The 19,529-nt window shown below is 44.2% G+C and overlaps 1 protein-coding gene across 1 annotated transcript in view; it reads right to left on the bottom strand.

Moving 5' to 3' along the window:
• The window catches only part of acap3b (ArfGAP with coiled-coil, ankyrin repeat and PH domains 3b), a 254,796-nt gene that overhangs the window by 74,999 nt on the left and 160,268 nt on the right, over positions 1 to 19,529 (bottom strand). Inside the window, exons 5-6 of the mRNA XM_052039028.1 lie at positions 11,780 to 11,838; positions 4,382 to 4,565 (exon numbers count right to left, since the gene is read on the bottom strand). Of these exons, the coding sequence (XP_051894988.1) occupies positions 4,382 to 4,565; positions 11,780 to 11,838 (243 nt within the window). The remainder of the gene's footprint in view (positions 1 to 4,381; positions 4,566 to 11,779; positions 11,839 to 19,529) is intronic.

The following is a 19,529-nucleotide window of genomic DNA, read 5'->3' as shown; positions in this document are numbered from 1 at the left end:
AATTGAAAACCTGGAGTCCATGCAATGGGAGCTCACAGAAGCTCAGAATACATGGCAAAAGGACCGCATCACCTAAACTAGCCACCTCCCTGCCTGGTGAAGCACTCCCACCCCACCTGTGGTGGACAGTGCCTCATCAACCAGCTCAGAGCCCAAAATTCAGACAGTCCCTCAAGACTGAGAATAAGTAGTTTTGAGTAACCAAGGAAGTGAGGGAAATAGCAATGAAGAAGAAGTGACATAACCTGAGCAGGCTCTGATCAAAAGAGGTTAAAGTGTCAGGGATGGACACACAGGAGTGCAAATTAAGCAGAGGATAAACATTGGGAAAAAGTAGCAGATTAAAAAGTGGAGTTGGAGTAGGAGGTATTTAAATAAGGGATAGATAAGGATAGATACACTGAAATAAAAGATTGTATTATGACAGGAACAATTTGTATTTAGTTAGCACTCTTAGGGCAACAAAGTGTTCCTAGACAGCTCACAGGGCACCACTACAGGAGAAAGATTAAAGCAAATGTTTGGTTTAAAAGAGTCAAAAGGTCCATTTGGGTAGATGCTAAATGTCAGAAATCTAAATTGTACTAAAGGGGAAAGTGAAATGGGGTTTCAGAAGGACAAGATGAATGATGGAAACTGCCTAATCAAAGCTAACAGAAGATCAAAGTAGGATGGAGGGAATTTCAGGGTGAAGAGACATTTTGCATCGGACCGATTGTTGGGATGCTTGAGAATTCTCTCTCTGGGAGCTATGGTCAGCACTCCAGGCCTTATCTAGTCCCTGCTTCATACTGTCAGGTGAAGAAAGAATCAGGAATCTAAAATTAAAATGAGTGGTTCTGAACTCCATTTAGCAGCTAACACATTACTGAATCCCAGGAGCAGTGTTTCCATCAGAGAACTGTCACTTCAGGCTACATAATGAACTCTCAGTGCTCACTGGTGCACAAGACACAGGAATCACACGTGTGCCTGAACTGTAAAAGCATATTATATTCTTGCATTATTCCATTCTTTCTCTCCGAAGTAGAATGTCTTTCACGTGGACTTATCCATCTCACATTAAAATATCCCCATTCCTGACCCTATAATCTCACTTATTGGAAGGCATGTGTCCTAATGCACAGTTTCAATTGATTTCCAAAGAGATAAAACTGGCTACACCAGTGATTCCGTGTTGGATGTGACATCTGCCCATCTAAATTTTATGCTGTGCATGAGAGATCCATGAGCTTCAAAATTAAAGCAAAAGGTGTGCTATCCGGTCTCAATGCACGTTATCAGCTACAATGCACTCATGAACAAGTCTAAATTCTTTTTAACTGCAATTAAAAGAACACGGTACATTTTTGGGGTTGACGTGGGAATTTGACTACAGATGTTTCCCACCAGTCCTGGAGCAGTCTTCAGCTCAGCCAGATATCAAACACACATGGAACAGGTCACTTTTAAGTAGAAGCTAACATGCAGTTTCAAACTGCAAACTCTGTGAATATTTGCAGTTTATCTGCTTCAGTCAGATGCCTTGCATTTTCAATCATTGCCATAAAGTATTTTCGGGGAAAGGGGAAATTGTAAGTTAATTGGGAAAAGAACAAGAGGGGGAATTAAAAGATTCCTTTACAATTAATGTTACAATCTAGAATGGACTGCCTGAGAGGGTAATGGAAGCTGATTCAATCGCAATTTTCAAAAAGGGAATGGGACAAATACCTGGAAGGGGATAAACGCAGTACTGTCCCTATCAGTGTGACTGATGTTATTGAAACTGGATAGGGAATAGAAACAGGAAATACTCCCAACTTGGCTTTGGTTCACGAGAAAGGGACATCTTTAGCTTTGGAGTCTGTTGATTTTTAATGCCTAGATCGAGTACTTCTGACAGTCAATTCTGACTGTCAGCAGTTGCCATTGCTGGAAAATCAATTCAATGAGGTCATCAGAAAAGCAGAAGGATGCCAGAGATAATGGGGATGATTTTATTTCCCTGTTAAATGAGGCCTTGCTCCTTCATCTAAGAGAAAATACCTCAGCATTTAATATTATTTCTGATATTCAACATTAAAATGTCTATTGGGAAGGCACAACGAGCTTGAAATGAAGGGTCACTGAAGGTGTAGAGATGCTGCCATCATGTGGTGATTTGAGATACAACACAGAAAACAGAATATGCAACCTTTTCATAAAACAGCTCTCCATTTTCCAAATCACCATCAGCATGTTTTTCACTGGCTAGCTAAGTGTCCAACATGTTCAAATAAAAATTATGTTTGTTTCAATCAGCCAAGCCATACACACTCTGATTACTTGATGATAAGTTTACAGCCTTTCTCCAAGGGACTCAGCGATTTAGAGATTTAAACTCAGTAATGATGTGTTAAGGCTACCAACACACAGCACTGATGTTGTCTGCTGGGCATTAGCTTTCTGGGCAATGTACAGCAGAGATTGGTCCTTCTGATAGGTCTATGACTTTGGAGATGTGCTTCCAATGTGCTGGCTGGATGTTGAATAATCCCAGGCCAAGTACTGTGGACTTGTCAGGCTCAACAGTAGGATTAGTAGGTTTGGCAGGGTGTTGACTTAGTTCCAATCTTGATCGTCAAGGCATCCTCATCCCAAAGAGACCTACCTACCCAACAAGCACATGGTGACTCGCTCACCAATGATCCAAACTGGGAGACATTAGAATTTCAGAGGAATGGTAAGAAGAGCTCTTTCTGAAAGAGCTGGACAATGGGAAATGCCCTTGGACAGCTGGACACGTCTTGGATTTTAGGCAAGCCTTGCTCAATGGTGCTCAATTACTGTGGTGGACCAGCTTCAGCCGAGATCTCCACTACTAGGAAGTGCTGCCAAAGCTCAGCTTTGTACATTCTCTGGCGTGGGTACAGCCAGTGCAGAGAGCTGGCGTGAGGTGAGTTGAACCTTGGACTTGAGGCACTACCATCAATGTACCCATTGTGTTGGTTACGGGGCACTTGGAGCCTCTGTTCATATGACTTCAATAGAACGAGGGAAGTTCTGCTTTGATTGAGGTACCTGCTACATGCTGACCAGTTTAATTTGTTCCTGTGTCTTCTTAGCACCTTCAGTCTCGTCTCCTGCTATACTTGCTTGGCTTTTTAAAAGCAAGCTTCACAGCACCTGATCGCTACATCGCTACAGTCAGGACTGATGATGTCTTTAGTCAATGTCCGTGGCCAAACTTTCTATCACAAGCCACCGCAAAGGAGGGGAAACTTCCCACTGGTCTCTTTCCTGCCCTTTATTCCAGTCATTCTGAGTCCAGATGGAGCAGGTGAATTGACAGCTAGAGGCCAGTGAAGTTGGCAGCTGCCAGGTCTGCATGGTCCACGAGTGATGTTTACACCCGGTGCCAGGGACTGATGTACAGGAGTGGGACCCCATTCACAATGTGAGGCTGCTTTAAAGCAAATTCACCTTCTATGAACCCAGCAACTTCCGCATCTACCTGGACTGTATCTCCCCCAACCCTGCCTCCTGAAGGGATGTCATCCCTTTTTCTCAATATCTCCATTTCTGCTACATTGGTTTTCAAGGTGAGGCCTTCTGCTCCTCCTTTCAGAAGCTGGCTTCCCCTCTGCCATAGTTGATGAGGCCCTCAAACATATTTCCTCCATTTCCTGCACATCTGATCTGACCACCAGCCCCCACACCCAACTCTCCCCAGGCAGAGTAGCAATAGATTTCCCTTTCACCCCACTAGCCTCTGCAACCAACACATCATCCTCCACCAACCAGTTCCACCAGCCCCAACATGATCCCCTAACATTTCTGCGTTCTGCAAGGACTGCTCTCTTTGGGACTCCTTGGTCTGCACATCCCTCTCCAACCACCCCTTCCCATCCTCTGGCACTTTCCCCTGCAACCGGAGGAGGTGTAACACCGGTCCCTTCACCTCCTCCTCCCTACCATCCAGAGACCTAAACGGCCCTTCCAGGTGAGGCAGAGATTCACTTTCACATCTTCCAACATCTTGAAAGGACATGGCCTCCCCTACACTGGAGAAACCAAACGTAGACTAGGCGACCACTTTGCAGAACACCTGCGCTCTGTCCACAATGGCCATCCCGAGCTTCCAGTTGTATGGCATTTGAACTCTCCTTCCCACTCCCACACCGGCTGTCTGTCCTTAGCCTTGTCCATTGCTACAGAGAGACAAATGCAAATTGGAAAGAACAGCATCTTATGTTCTGCTTGGATAGCCTACAACCCAATCGTATGCTGAGTTCTTCCAGTATTCTGTTTTTTTGGTTCCAGATTCCAGCGTCTGTAGTCTCATCAGTCTCCAAATTTATCCTCTGGACAGGCGAGGGGTTCCTGCCTTCAGAACAAAACCCCTTCTCTTTCTACCCACCTGAAGGACATAATCGAGTGCCAGGTGCCTGAAGCATTTCCGTGTCATGGTCAGTGTCCCCGTCGCCTCCTCCACCTCATGGGTTTTGTTCCGGGTGGCCTGAGCATTCTTGATCAACGCCAGATCCATGTCCTCCCTGACTTTATCAAAATGTTTCTTGGTCTCCTTGAACTTCCGAACATCTCTGTATTAAAAAGAAACACAAATACTCTTGTTATTAAGCTGGGAGTTTAAAGGGGTGAGGTTAACCCACAGTGACCACCTGCTTAACAGACTACACCAGCTACAATTCAAGAGCAGGAGCTGAACTTTCCCTCCAATGGTGGAGTAAGGTTAACTCGATTTCATGGATGTAAGTGACTCAGGGGAGAGCAGGAGAGGGCAGATAAAATCCCCACCTAGTCAAAAAGCCCGTGGGATTCATTGCCAAGGTGGGTCAAACACACAAAGAATGCTCAGCTGGAAGCGAAGGAAGTGTAATACATCGCCAAACGTGCAAGGGACTGAGATCGCAGAGTGTGCAGGGGGAGGGGAGAAAGATGGAGATTAAAGTCATGGAGTCACACAGCATGGAAACAGGCCCTTAAGCCCAACTGGTCCATGCCGACCAAGATTCCCATCTAAGCTAGTCCCATTTACCCTCATTTGGCCTATATCCCTCTAAACCTTTCCTATCCATGTACCTGTCCAAGTATCTTTCAAGTCTGTAAAGAAAATTGCATTCAGTTGCAGAAAGTAGCATTATGATTTGGATGCAGTTTTGAGGAGACTGCAACTACCAGCGGATAATATTCAGATGGCAACGTTCAAGGTCATGACATTGCTCTGCACAGGGTGTGTGCCAGTTTCTAGCACACTGAGCCTTTGGCACAAGTGTCTGGGTTCAAAATAAATACTCACTGTATTAAAGCACACAGGAAAACTCTCTGCCAACCTAAAATGGTCTGTGGTCCTCTGTGGCATAGCTTGCTGTTTTACAATGCGCTGATTCTGTTGGGTAACACAACTGAAGCTTTTGTAGTCAGAGACTCCAAGGATATCATGAATGAATTAAATGCACAGTTCTCTCTGTGACCGACAGTGGCTTCCGTTTTCTTTGATTCCCTGCACTTGTTTGAGGGATCAAGATGCCACTGTCCAGTCTAATGATCATGGTCATTCATTGGTGACAGACCCACTCACATGCACTGAGCTGAACTCACTGCATTCCACGCATCTCTAGGTAACTGCGGGGATATAAATGGAGCTAAACTCACCAGGACACACTGCCAATTCCGGTCTAATAAAATAGGAAAAGTACAGGGTGGTATCATCAGACAGAGGATGTGTTAAATTGCAGCCCCTTCTGCCCTCACAGATGGATGTAAAAGATCCCACAGCACTAGTTTAGTAATAAACTGGGGAATTATTCCAGGAGTCCAATTATCCCTCAACCAACATCACTAAAAGAGGTTATCTGTTCAATGTTACATTTTGCTGTGTACACACTGTCTGCTGTGTTTACTTGCAATCGTTGACCGGTATTTTAGTTATTGGAAAGTACTTAAGGTGGTGAAAGGTGATAGATAAACGCAAGTCTTTTTTAACCTGCATCATTTGGTATGTCTCTTCCTGCTAATGACAAGACTTTCATATCTATAACAAAGGCTGATTACACTGCAGGATGCAGTCTGAGGAAATGTTCCTTCACTGACGCCTCTGTACGCATTCATCCCAAAATAGTCTGCACAATTAATGTAGCAGCATGGAGCTTGTACCTGTTAATATCTACACTCTGGGCTGCTCGGTGTTACTGTGAGTCATTATGATGGCTGCTCCATCTAACCTTTGCTGCCCTGTTTACAGAAAGAGACTATCTAATACCACAGGGGCTTAAAAAACTTCTGCAAAGGCTCAGGACTTGGATAAATAGGAGAGCTGTTAACGGCCCGGGGGTAAGCAAGTATTGCTCTTCTTTCCACGGCACCCACCTTCTCAATCCTTGAACCTATTTACAGAGCTCACCTTTACAATCGGCCTTGATAACCCATTCTGCAAATCGCTTCCTTGGCCTGACAGTTCGTCCAGACTCTTAGCAACAATGTTCAGATTTACCCTGTGCCTCCTGGTATGTGAACCTTGCCCTCTGGTGGGCAATATGCTTCACAAAAGGTGGAAAGTTGGCAAAAAATCATTACACTTCATCCCTGCCCATTTTGCCCTGATACCACTTCTGCTGGGTATGGCACTCAGATGTTGGGAGGGGGAGAGCAGTGTCAAATTTGCAAGTGTACAGATCAACTTTACCGAAGTAGCAATGAGAGAGGGAGATCACGTTCTGTGCTTCGACACTGGACTTCAACAATGCCACCAACTGTCAGGGGAAGCATTATGGCAGCAGTCCCTTCAGTTCCAATGGCAGCAATTACTTCAATGCATCAGTAAATGGCAGGACCCTTAGGAGCATGGATGTACAGAGGGCTCTTGGGTGCAAGTGAATAGCTCCCTGAAAGTGGCAACACGAGTGCATAATGTGGTAAAGAAGGCGCACGGCATACTTGCCCTCATTGGTTGGGGCATTGAGCATAAAAGTCGGGAAGTCATGTTGCAGCTGTATAAAAATTTGGTTAGGCCACATTTGGAGTATCGTGAGCAGTTCAGGTCTCCGCATTACAGGAAGGATATAGAAGCTTTGGAGAGAGTGCAGGATGCTGCCTGGATTAGAGGAGAACCTTAGCTATAAGGGGAGGAGGCTACAGAGATAAGGAGGGAGAAGCCCATGGCTTAAGGAGCTTACAGAGATAGAGAGGGGCAGGTCCATGGAGGTATGGATAAGGATTTTAAAATGTCAGACCTGGAGCAGATTTAAGATGGTGAACATGGGATGCTGGATAAATGGGACGTGCAGGTCAGCAAATCAGCAGCAAGGTTTATCAACAGTCTTCAGAGAATATCAGCCTTCTCTCCGCACTGCCCTTACTAGTTCCTTTGAAAGGCTTTCCCAATAGGTTTCAATACTGAACGTTAACCCAGTGGTTCAGGATATACCACAAAATTCTGCTTGTGGCCAACAGTCCTTTGACTAATAAACTCAAAACCTCGAGTGAAATTACCATACAAGAAAAGGGCAAAGGACAATGCCCCTCCTCCAAAGCTGCCGTGGCACCCTCAGTCAATGCAATGCTGTCATGGTAACCACCTCCTTCCCGGAAGCACTGATTTGATTTGCTTATCACTTGATTCAAAGTATCATATAAGCAGCTCAGGTTAAGTCAGCCACAGTGTATTCCTCTTAATATTCACAAAGCGCAGCTCCTACAGCTTCGGGGCACAGGATTTGCTGGAACAAGATATGATCTCTCCCATTTCCCATTTACTCAGCTGAATATTAACAAAGTGAACCAAAACATCCTCTAGAGGTTGGTGTTAATAGGAAAATACTGCACTGATTATCAGGAATTCTGGAAGAGTATTTCTTGATATTCACAGAGGACCACAGACTAGTTTCAAAGACAGGATTGTTGTATTAAAGTCTTTATTCCAAATGTCAAGCTCACAGCTATACACAGTCCTTCAGTGCAAATTCAACACAAGTAGTGGGAATGGAAGCACTGGGAATGCCAACCCTCACTGTCCCACCACTGGAGATTAAATTCCAGGCCACAGCCTGTGAGCTAAGTCAGAGGGCATTCAATTTTTCTATGTTTTCTTTGAACACTTCTGTTTATTAATTCTGAAAATACTTGGGAGATTGTTTAAATAAAAAGCTGCTTGATAGACAGTGTAGATGTGGTTCAATGGCCCAAAAATCCATGAGATGTGCATTATCACAAAGAAATTTCCATTGTCCAGTTGGGGTGCACCTTGATGATGGGGTTGTTGGCTGACCAGTGGTGGGGAGGTGTGGGCAGGGTGGCTGGAGAGAGAGATAGCCATTCGAAGAAACATCTATTAATACAATCAGCCAGAGTTGGCATCCCCCCCCCCACCGCCCCTGACCCCCCAATCCCCCTCACCCCTGCCACCCACCCCTCCCCCCCACCTGACAGGCTGCTGCTCACAATTAAGTGATGGCTGATCTCATTTGGGGCAACGAATGATAGAAGCTGTCTCAGGAGGGGAAACCCTCCCTTCCTCGGTAACTGCTGCTGGTGACACCTGTGATGGGCCTTCAGGTGGGGACTGGGCTAAGCTGTAAATGTCACTGCACACGAACGGCAGTCTCACAGCAGGTTCCCAGAGAGAACCACAGCCTGTGGGAGAGGACAGGAGGGGAGAGAAAACATCCATACAATTGAATCTTCCCATGAAAGGTTAAGTAGCACTTGCTGACAGACCTGTTTATTCCCAGCATTTCTCTCTCTATTCACACTGTCCTCTGTCTCCACTGTTCTACATCTTCCAAGGTTAGAATAAGTTTCAGTCAAGGAACAACTTTACCCAATTAAATTCCTTCAGATTTCAATTAGTATTGAACAGTAAACTTCTCATTATATCCAGTATGGGAATAGGATGTTAACTGCTTGCAAAACCCTCCTTCACAGTCTCACTTAGTGTTAGTAGGGTCTAACACAAGAACGTAGCATAAGAAATAGGAGCAGGAGGAGCCAATCTGGCCCATCGGGCCTGCTCCACCATTCAATATCATGGCTGATCTGGCCGTGGACACAGCTCCATCTACCTGCCTTATCCCCATAGCCCTTAATTCCCTTATACAAAAATCTAATTGTGTCTTAAATATATTTAATGAGGTAGCCTCTATTGCTTCCTTGGGCAGCAGTGTATCTCCTTTAAGAACTGTCTATTCTGGCCAGGTGGTACCATGGGAACCACATATCTCATACACACTGTGCCACAGAAAAATTCTGTGAAGTTTGTTGCCCACGGTTACAGGAAGTGTCAGACCCAACACCTGACGTGCTAATTTTATTTTCCAGTTTTCCTCTCCTGTGATCTGGTTCCACCAGGAGCAGCAGCTTTCTGATATCTTGCCCAGCTGGTTGCAATCTTTGCTCAGATTACTCTCCCAGCCGCCCTCCTTCAGTCCATCCAAAACTCTGCTGTCTGCATTTAGTCCCATCACCTCAGAGTCAGAAGCAGATTTATTATCACCGACTTATATGATGTGAAATTTGTTGTTTTGCGGCAGCAGTACCGTGCAAAGATATAAAATTACCGTAAGTTACAAAAATAAATAAGTAGTGCAAAAGGGGAAAAATGAGGTAGTGTTCATGGACTGTTCAGAAATCTGATGGCGGAGGGGAAGAAGCTGTTCCTGAACTGTTGAGTGTGGGTCTTCAGGCTCCTGTACCTCCTCCTCTCCTCTTTGTTGACCTCAAACCACAACACCTCATTGTTGTTTTCAAATTTCCCAGTAACCTTGTTCTTCATCACCTCCTCCTGCCACTGTGATTTCTAGCTTCTCTCCTTGAGTTTAATCACTCCATCACTGGCAGCCATGCCTTGGCCCTAAGCTTTGGGTTTCCCTCCTGAATCTCACTGCCTCTCCTCATTTAGGGGCTCTTTAAAACCCATTTCTCTGACTAATTGTTTGTCTCAGTGTCTCCTTATTTTGTTTTGATTATGCTCCTCTCAAGTACCTGGTGCTGTATTACTATGTTAAAGGCACTACACAAATACAAGGTGCTATTAAGCCTGGTCAGGAATGTTTCTCAGCTTTTCACTCCTGAGAGCACAAGAGCTGAACTCCGTGCCGTCCGAGTACATACCAGCAGGAATGATTTGGAGTGTGAAGCCCAGCTGATTCTCCCATCAAACAGGAACCGGACTTAGGTTGACAAAAGAAAAAAATAATCTGTATGAGAACGAGGGAAGAGCAAGCATGTGGAACTATCTGGATAGCTGTGTGTGAGAGTTAGCACTGGCACCATGGGCCAAAAGGTCTCCTTCTGCACTGCACAATTCAATGACTCAGTTTGACTGGGTGCTGCTGTGAGTTCCTCCCCACGGGATATTAAAAGTTTCAGCACAGGAAGAGAAGTCTGGAAAATATCTGATTACTGCTTCATCTAAGCACCGTTCACTATCCTAGCAAAGACGGTGCATGAAATATAAGCATTTATATTGCATTAAAATATGACTCTATATATTTTCCCTAATCGACTGATTGAAAAGTTGGGGAGGGGGCTGTGAAGGAGGAACAGATTAGTCCATAAAACTGAAATGCAACAATAAGCAAACAGGTGGAGGGAGATATGGCCTTCAAATTCTGTCAGGTATCTTACAAATGCCATCTTGCAGATCGATTCTGGACAGTACCTAAGCCCTTGTTGAAGGGCTGATTCAACAATCAGACGACCCCATTGAGTGTGCAGTGGTTGGGGAACGGTGGCTCCTGAGCTCATGGCATCACAACGAGCACATAGTGGGAGTCCTCATCAACGCTGATGCTGAGCTCATTGCTGCTCATTCCCATTAGCTACCTCGCAAACAAAACTGACTTTGCAAAGTCTAAGGTCGGGGAGACAATGGAAATGCATGTTTTCCTTTGACAACAACCATTCCTGTTCCTTTTGAATCTATTGTTTCATCTTCCTCTTTCAAATTCTATGTTCTTCCTGCTGGAGAGTGATCTCTGAGATCTTAGTAGATGTTCCCCAACCAACACGACTAACACAGATTACCAGGACATTATCACAGTGCTCTTTGTGGGAGCTTGCTGTGTGCAGATTGGCTGCTGTATTTTTTTACATTAGGACAGTGGCTACACTTGAAAGATATTTTGTTGGCTGAGAAACGCTTTCAAAAGACCTGAGCTGGTGAAAGGAACAAAATACATGCATGCTTTTTTTTCTCTTTATTTCCTTATGACATAGAAGGGGGCCATTTGGCCCATTGAGTCTATGCTGCTCAAAAAGCATTCCCATTCCTGCATAATTATTCCCTGGTACCTATTCTCCCCTCAGTCCCATTAACTCCCCCTAGGTTCTACCATTCTCCTACACACTAAGGACAATTTACATTTGTCAATTAACCTACCAACCCGCACGCCTTTGGAACGTGGGAGGTAACTGGAGCACCCAAGGGAAACCCACGCAGTCACGAGGAGACGTGCAAACTCCACACAGACAGCACCCAAGGTCAGGACTGAATCACTGGCACTGAGAGGTAGCAGCTTTATCAACTGTTTAATCTCCTTGGGGTTTAGCCCGAGCCAAGATTAAACAAGATTTAACTGAACGCTGCATGTATTGAAAAGAAATCGACACAGAGTTGGCTGTAGAGCTTGCTGGCTGTAAATTACCCAGATTTTCACACACTACCACTTCCTGTTTTCTCTCCTGCCCATCAAAAAAAAGCACAGCTGCTTATCCAGATGCTGGGCACGCACAATGGTTTTATTTTCATTCAATGTCAGGCAATATGAAGCATCAGAGGGGTGAACAGGAAAATACTTACTCTTTCACAAAGTTATGCAGCTGCATCCTGACAGACCTCTGGGCTTGATCGCAGAGAATCTGGAACACAAAGGTCCAACCATTATCATCTGCTTGTTATCACAGGCACAGCCTCTGCAATTATTTCTTCTGAATGAGGACACCCAGAGAGTTAACGTAGAAGAGGTGACATTTCAACCTGGTACTGCAGCAGCAAGCACTACTTGCAGATGGTGTATCTCAGTAAACAATGGGCTGTGTGTCACTGCACGGTTTCCCAAGTGGTGTTTTAATGCCTCTCCCAGCTGCCTGCCCACCATCATCTAAGATCCATTTCCCGAGCACCACTTCCTTCTGCATCTGCCCTCCCTGCTACGTGCCCAAGATTTCCTGAGATGGGTTCTGATCGCCAGCCTGTGCTTGCTACCTCCAGGAATGGGCTCCATGTGCCCCAATTTAAAAGGGAAGTTATGCTCGACTAATCTGCTGGAGTTCTTTGAGGATGTGTCGAGTAGTGCAGATGAGCAGAAATGGAATAAACAGGTCCCCATCAGGTGGTCAGGCTGGTAAGTGGGTTACTGCAGGGATTAATGCTTGGGCACCAATTATTCACAATCTATATCAATGATTTGGCTGAGGGGGCAAGATGTAACCTCCAAGTTTACTGATGACATGAAACTAAGTGGGAATCTGAATAATAATGAGGATGCAAAGAGGTTTCAGACAGGCTGAATGAATGGGGAAACAACGTGCAGGTGGAGGACAATGTGGAAAACTGCAAGGTTATCCACATCAGTAGAAAAAAAAATGCTGAGTAATTTTTTAAATGGTGAGAGATTGGGATACATTGATGTTCAAAGATACCTGGATGGCCTTGTACATAACTCACAGAAAGCTAATGTGCAGCTGCAGCAGGCAATAAGGAAGGCAAAGAGTATCTTGTACTCAAATTCTTTTGCAACAGAGACCAAGAGTAGGGATTCCTACTTAAATTAAATAGGGCCTTAATGAGACCACACCTGGAGTACTGTATATGACTAAGGTCTCCTTACCTAAAGAGGGGCGTACTTGTCGCAAGGGGAGCGCTGTGAGTTCCACCTCAGGAACTAGACTAGTTCCTGAGAAGTCCTGACATATGAGATGAGATTAAGTTGACCAAGCCTCTATTATTTACAAAAGCTCAAAAGAATGAGTGATGTCGTCATTGAGACATGCAAAATACTTAGAGGGCTCAACGGGGTTGATATAGGAAAGATGTTTCCTTTGGTGAAAGAGTCTAGAACTAGGAAATGGTTACATCATTGGGGAAGGGTTTCAGTTGTTACTTGGGCAATGATCATTGATATTTAAAGTGCTAAAATATGATGCACATTTGTAGGTATATGTGGATAATTGTTAAATTTGGAAGAGAACAATCAATAAAAAAATGTTTGGGACCTTTGAGTGTGAATGTGGAACTAGTCGTAACAGGTTTTAAACAAAATCAGGCTTAAGCTGGACCATAAATAGTGATCATTTCCCCCAAAATATACCTTATTCATAAAATATGCAGTTATAAAAATGAAACATGCATTATCTTCAAACACTGTAACAGGCATATAATTATATTCACTAACAATATGTCAACGTCACTACTGTTTCATTCCTAAACATTCCATCAGTAATAGGTTTGACAGATTATTACACAGATCCCAGCCTCCCCCCAGTGTCCAGTAGCAGGAAGACCTTATACTGCGGCCTTTCCCCACAGAGCCTTTGCAATGGCTGCAGCAAACTTCAATGGATCCCTCAGCACATACTCCTGTACCTTGCAATGTGCATTAAATGTGAATATCTCCTTACGCTGACAAACCAACAAGTTACAGGCAGATCAAAATGCACCTTTAACCAAACTGATGATCTTCCAACTGCATTCGATGTTTGTTTCAGTTGTGTGTCTGAGAATGGCCAGTAGAACACAGGGTCCTGTGTTACAAAGCTACCTGAGATAAACCTCAACAAATTGCATCCCTTTCCAAATTGTTTAGGCAAAAGCAGTCCACAAGGAGATGGATGACAGTTCAGTCCATATCAGAGCCACTTTGATGGTAGCATGCGTTGGGACTGGGATTCCAGAATGGCCAGTCTCATCACAAGCCAAACAAAGTTGATTTCTGTTTAATTTACGTTTTTCTTGTGAATGCTCTATTACATGATGCTATGTGCCTGTGATGCTGCTACAAGCAAGTTTTTCATTGCACCTGTGCATACATGTACTTGTGCATATGACAATAAACTTGACTTTGGGAGTTCTGGTGATGAGGCATTTTGGCAAACGATTTGGACAATCTGCTCAGTGAATCGTCTGACAGGATCCACCATTTCCTACCCCTGCAGGGAATTGTGGTCAAAGGTATTTTCCTACCGGGGACAGGTGATGGGGCAAAGTCCAACTGAGGGTGGCCATTGGGTACATTTTTGCCTCCTTTTTGTGGAAACCCATGTCCCAGCAGGCATAATCCATTTTGGATTTCCAGGTGAAATGGAAGATGGCTCAAGTGACTGCCACAGCAGAGGAGCCGGGAAATGGACGAAGCCTGCACCATTTACAGCCATACCACCAGCACCTCGCACCTGATGAGCAGGTACTTTCCTGCGATCAAGAGGAAGTGTTGCTTCCACATTCCGAACTCTTCTCTCACCCTGGTTATTCACTCCAGTCTGCTCTCAGTGTATGTCCCAACTCCACTGAACCAAATTCCCAGCACTTCCGGATAATCAGACCTGACTCTGAAGGCGACAAGGAATCTGTCAGACAAGTTACCAAAGAAGAAGATGGCCTTGTTTTTCTGTGATTAACTCTGGTCCCGCCCACGTCAAGGCCAGTTTAAACTGGTTGGAGATGCTAATCAATCTGCGGATTGACCATGGGTCTGAGCAGAAGATGCCAACATCTACCATGCACAGGGAGCCTTTGACCCAGGTGCCCCTCCCCTCCCCTTGGTGATTGTCACCATTCTTATGCTTGTATCCTTTGTGATGAATTCAGCAAAAGGCTCAACACAACTCACGAACAAGTCAGGGGAATGAGGATTCCTTGGCTAATTCTAGATTAGAGCAGAAAACGTGCTGTTTTCCATCCATTGATTAGGCCCATGCAACTGATTTCTGTATCCAATTGCAGATTCCGCACAGAGCCCCTTTCAGAGAGCACGCCTATCATACACTTGTGTGTTATTTTGTCAAAGGCCTTTTCTGAGTCCAAAAGGCCAGTGTCCATCCGCTTGACCTGCACAGAGGTGATGGTATCTTTGTATACATGAAGGAAAAAAAATCCTTGAGCCACGTTTTCCAGCAAGGGTCATAGTACAACAGCTATGAGCATGATCTAATTCAGATTCTGCCACACTTGATATGGTAGAAGGTAGCCAGCAGACAGTAAGAATCACACAAGCTTCCTCTTGGTCTGCGGGTTTTAGTAACAGGCAAGTGACACACTTACCTACAAAACCTTACGTAACATTGAGAATGAAAAAAAATTTAGTGCTGTCAATTCCGGAATGTCCGAGACGCCCCTCCCCAGAACGGAAAGCAATTCTTCCGGCCGCCCCCATCAATTTTCAACTTCCTCTCCCCACCCCCACCTCCCGAACCACTCGTTCCGCCCTCAACACTCCACGATTCGTTTGGCGATTGTCACTCAAATCTTTTTGGTACCTTATCCCGATTAGCAACTTGCATGATCAAACCTGCATCGCGATCAGGACGTGAAATGCGCATCGCGCAACAAAAGTGAAGATTGTTGGGTTTTGCTCAGAACTTGCAATCTTCCGTTATATATTCATATTGAATGAAATTAAATTGATCAATACATTTTAAACGAGCAGCTTATTAACGGGTGGTTGTGATCCCAGAATTCCGGGAATATTTTACTTCATACATTGGCACTTCACTCACTCTTCTTCCGACACTTTTCTCCAATCCCGACTACCGATGCGTAAGAAATTATCATTGTCAGGGTTCCTTAGCAATGGAGTCACTCCCGACCCAAGCGGCCCTGCGCGCCAGAATACTCCCCGTCTCTCGAACGGGAGTCTGGTGCTGAGGCGCGTCTGAAGACCGTTGCCGAGAAATGGGTGTGGGGGTGTGCGCTGGAATGGAATTGTGCTTTTATTCCTCAACATTTTGCCGCATTAGCGATCTTTAGGCTCATGTTTTCACTCTAGTGTTTGTTGCTTTCCTCTTGCAGGCTCCCGAGCATCACAGATTGAGAGCCCATTTTCTTTGTTCTTCATGTCAAATATCACATAATTGAACATCGTGCAAAACCTTCAGCAATAGGCCTGACTAGAGTTGGCAATTCTAAAACTTTTACATCATCTCCTTACAATCCCTTGGATAAGACAGCGATCCATTTGTCACACTACTGGATTCAGTTTTCCCAAAATGCAGAATTAGATGCATCTCACCGTCTTTAAGTGTGGGAGCAGCACATTAAGGAAAGATGTTCAGAGATTCACATATGCTCTCCAGATGCAATAAATATGTTGTAACCAAATTCGTTCTGCAGAAAAGGGAACAGTTAAGGAAAAGAATTCCCCAAGAACATTTTGCAAAAAGCCTATGGAACAGGAAGAACAATGATCTGAAACCTAGGCAGGCAACATTTTTAATTATCAATATTTAAGAGGAGGTACCATTTATTGTGCGAATGAATTTGACTGAAGCACATGCATCAATTCATAAGACCTGCCAGATATGCATTAAATAATTGGCAGCAGGGTAACCATGTGATATTATATCCGAGCCAAATAGCTGATAAATGAAATCCAATAACATTTCCTTTCCAGACTGTTAGTCAGCAACTTTAGTGCCGGTGACAGTAATAGCACAAGCCCAGATATAAGCAATGAGGGGAAACTTGATTCCTCTCTCTTCTGCTCCCCTCCAGCCTTGAGGGGTTGGGTCCTGCTGGGTACAGATCCACAGGCATTGGCCCCCATCCAAAACCTCATCAAACTGTCCAGTCTTTATGTGGGGCTTAGGCAGTGAGAATTGGCAGGCCGTTCTCCCATGGGGGGAAAAAGTCATAGCTGGCTTCTCCTGCCCTCAACAACACCCTCATGTGCAGATATTCATCCGATGACTACTGGGACTGAGAACATTGCCTGAAGAACTTTCCAAAGTCCAGTCCAGGGTGCTGAGGCTAGTTGGAACAATCCCATTGCCACCCTGGCTAAATTATCAAAAGCTGTGTTCTCAAACTTTCTTGATTTACACAGAGTATTGTATTTCTCCCACTAGTCAGCTGTCTGTCTTTCCACATGCTTTGGATTTAACTGTTCATCAGGTACATTGTTACCTGTCAATACCATCTACAACACACTGCAATGATTGGGACTGTGATATGGCACAGAACATAAAAAGATGCTTCCTGTGAGATTATGAGGCTACTTTGTGAAAGTACACTTAAGGGTAACACCTTCAACATTGACTAGGCTGAAGTATTAAGTGTCCTTGGGGGTTGTGCCCCAAGGTGCTACTAAGCGTCCTTGGATACCTTCTTAACATCATGCTTGTCAAAGGAGGTGCATGTGCTAACATCAGAGGCACTTGGAACATTGGCCTTTACTTGAAGGAAGTCGGAATACAAAAGAAAGGACTTTGTAAAACAGGTCGAGTTGAAGATAGTCATATCCATCTGGTCTACATGACCACACCATCCATAATCCACCACATACAAAAAAAAATGAATAAAACTAGAATAAAGCTAAAATTTGCAATATAATGATGAGAGGAAGACATTTTCAGTTGTAAGCATTAAATGCTCCTTAATTATAATTTTATTTTGTTAGTATCCCTCAACTGGAAAGGCTCCAGTGGGCTCTTTGCCAATGGTAACATTAGATCTACAGCTGGCATGCTGCCTACTGGAGCAGTGTGTTGATTCAATGCACCCTGCTGCACCATGTGTTGATGGGGCACAGGTATTTCTAATATGATGGCCTCTGATTCTGATGGAAGGCAAATTCCCAGTGACGTTCCACTGCTGACTGTGAGTAATTCAACACCTTCTCTACTTTGTAATCACTTTACCTACAATCTCAGTAAAATAACGAGGACTATCCTAAGTATATAAGAGGGATTGCTACCCCTGGCTCACACTTGTAACTTAGAATCAAAAAGATCTGAAGATAATGGCCTAGAATGAGGCCATTCAGCCCAATGTGCATATGTTGTTCACTTGCTGGGTTTTCCCAGTTGTCTCACTTCCCCAGTCTTTCCCCGTAGCTCACCAATGTTTTCTTTCCAAAATATACAGTATAGCCAGTTCCCTTTTGAAGGTTCTTGGCAGGCAATTGCAGATTGCTCGGACATTTTCCATTGGCTAACTAGAAGAACTTCTCCCCTGCTATTGTTGGATTGCAAAGCAATACAGTGTTATCAAACAGTCATGATGCACTGTGATTTTGAGTTACAATGTCAAATTCAAGAGCATGAAAAATGGTTAATTTTATCTGAAGGGGTTCCACAGGTCCTGAATGCTCCATCATATACACCGCACAACAGAACTGAAAACTCTGCATTTATTACCAACATTGCAATTTCTCTGGAGGTTTGACACTCTCTACTGCAGCAGAGGCATTAGCTCACCACATAATGTCACTCCACAAGAAAGTTTTGTCATTGTCCATTAACTATTTTAGCTTTTTGGTTGGAAACCATTCTGGATACAATAAGGTTCCATAAAATCAGTGGTGTGAGAAAGCACATCGCCATGTATTGTGCTGCCTGAAACACGGCCACAAATCCCATAGATGTCTGTTGCTCTTGAGTGATTCATGGCTTCTCTGAAAGCCCCAGCACAAGTGTGAGATGCAGCAGCAGTGTGGCTCTGTTACTAGACGAATAACCCTGCGGTCTGGACTAACAATCTGGAGGGATGAGTTCAAATATCCATGCACTAGCTGGGGAGATAAATCTATTATTTAAATAAAACTATAGAAAAAAAGAGCCTTATCAGAAACAACAACCAGGAAACCTCCATATTTTTGTTAAAACATATTTCTTCTCAAAATGTTCTTAGGAAGGGAAGTCTGCTGCCTGTTCTGCTCTGGCCCATGTGTGACTCCAGAACTAGTTAGCTGTCTTTTAACTGCTCTTTGAAGTGGCCTAACAAGCTGCTCAATTGTCAAGGATGTGACTTACTAGGGCAGATAGGGGGCTCCATAGATTCTGGCTTGAAATGTTTGAAACTAGATACCAGTTCAGATATTTTGCAATGTAAAATGTATTTGAGGCTGATTCATTTTTCCCTCTGTGAGACCTTCTTATGGAGCAGTTCTTAATCAAAGGCAATCTTTCATTGTCTGGTTCTGTGCTCTTGCAAAGACAGAATGGTTGAATGTTCCAAATCAACTCAAGCTGCAAGTCAATTAGAATACTGGAGAACCCCATGATCTTCTGCTTTTTAAGCCCATGCACATCCATTATCTTTACTAAAACTAAAACTGCAGGCAAACCAGATCATCTGAAGATGGGAGCTGGTCCCAATCCAAACCAAGATTCCCTACTCAAGTGTTGCCTTGGCTCAGTTTGTGGAATGCATTCAATTCACCAGCGTAATGGTTCAAACCCTGTGGATCAAGGTTAACAATTTAATACAGAGCTGAGGGGCTTTGCATTATAGGAAATAGATGAAATTTTGTACGGAAGCCCAACTTGCTTAAAAAAATCCTATGGTGTGAGTCAGAACAGGAAATTCTCCTAAGTATCCTGGTTATTAATCACCA

The sequence above is a fragment of the Pristis pectinata genome, chromosome 26 (assembly GCF_009764475.1).
Source record: "Pristis pectinata isolate sPriPec2 chromosome 26, sPriPec2.1.pri, whole genome shotgun sequence".
Lineage (NCBI taxonomy): Eukaryota > Metazoa > Chordata > Chondrichthyes > Rhinopristiformes > Pristidae > Pristis > Pristis pectinata.
The sequence above is the reverse complement of the archived record's forward strand: the minus strand, read 5'-3'. Positions and strand labels throughout refer to the sequence as shown.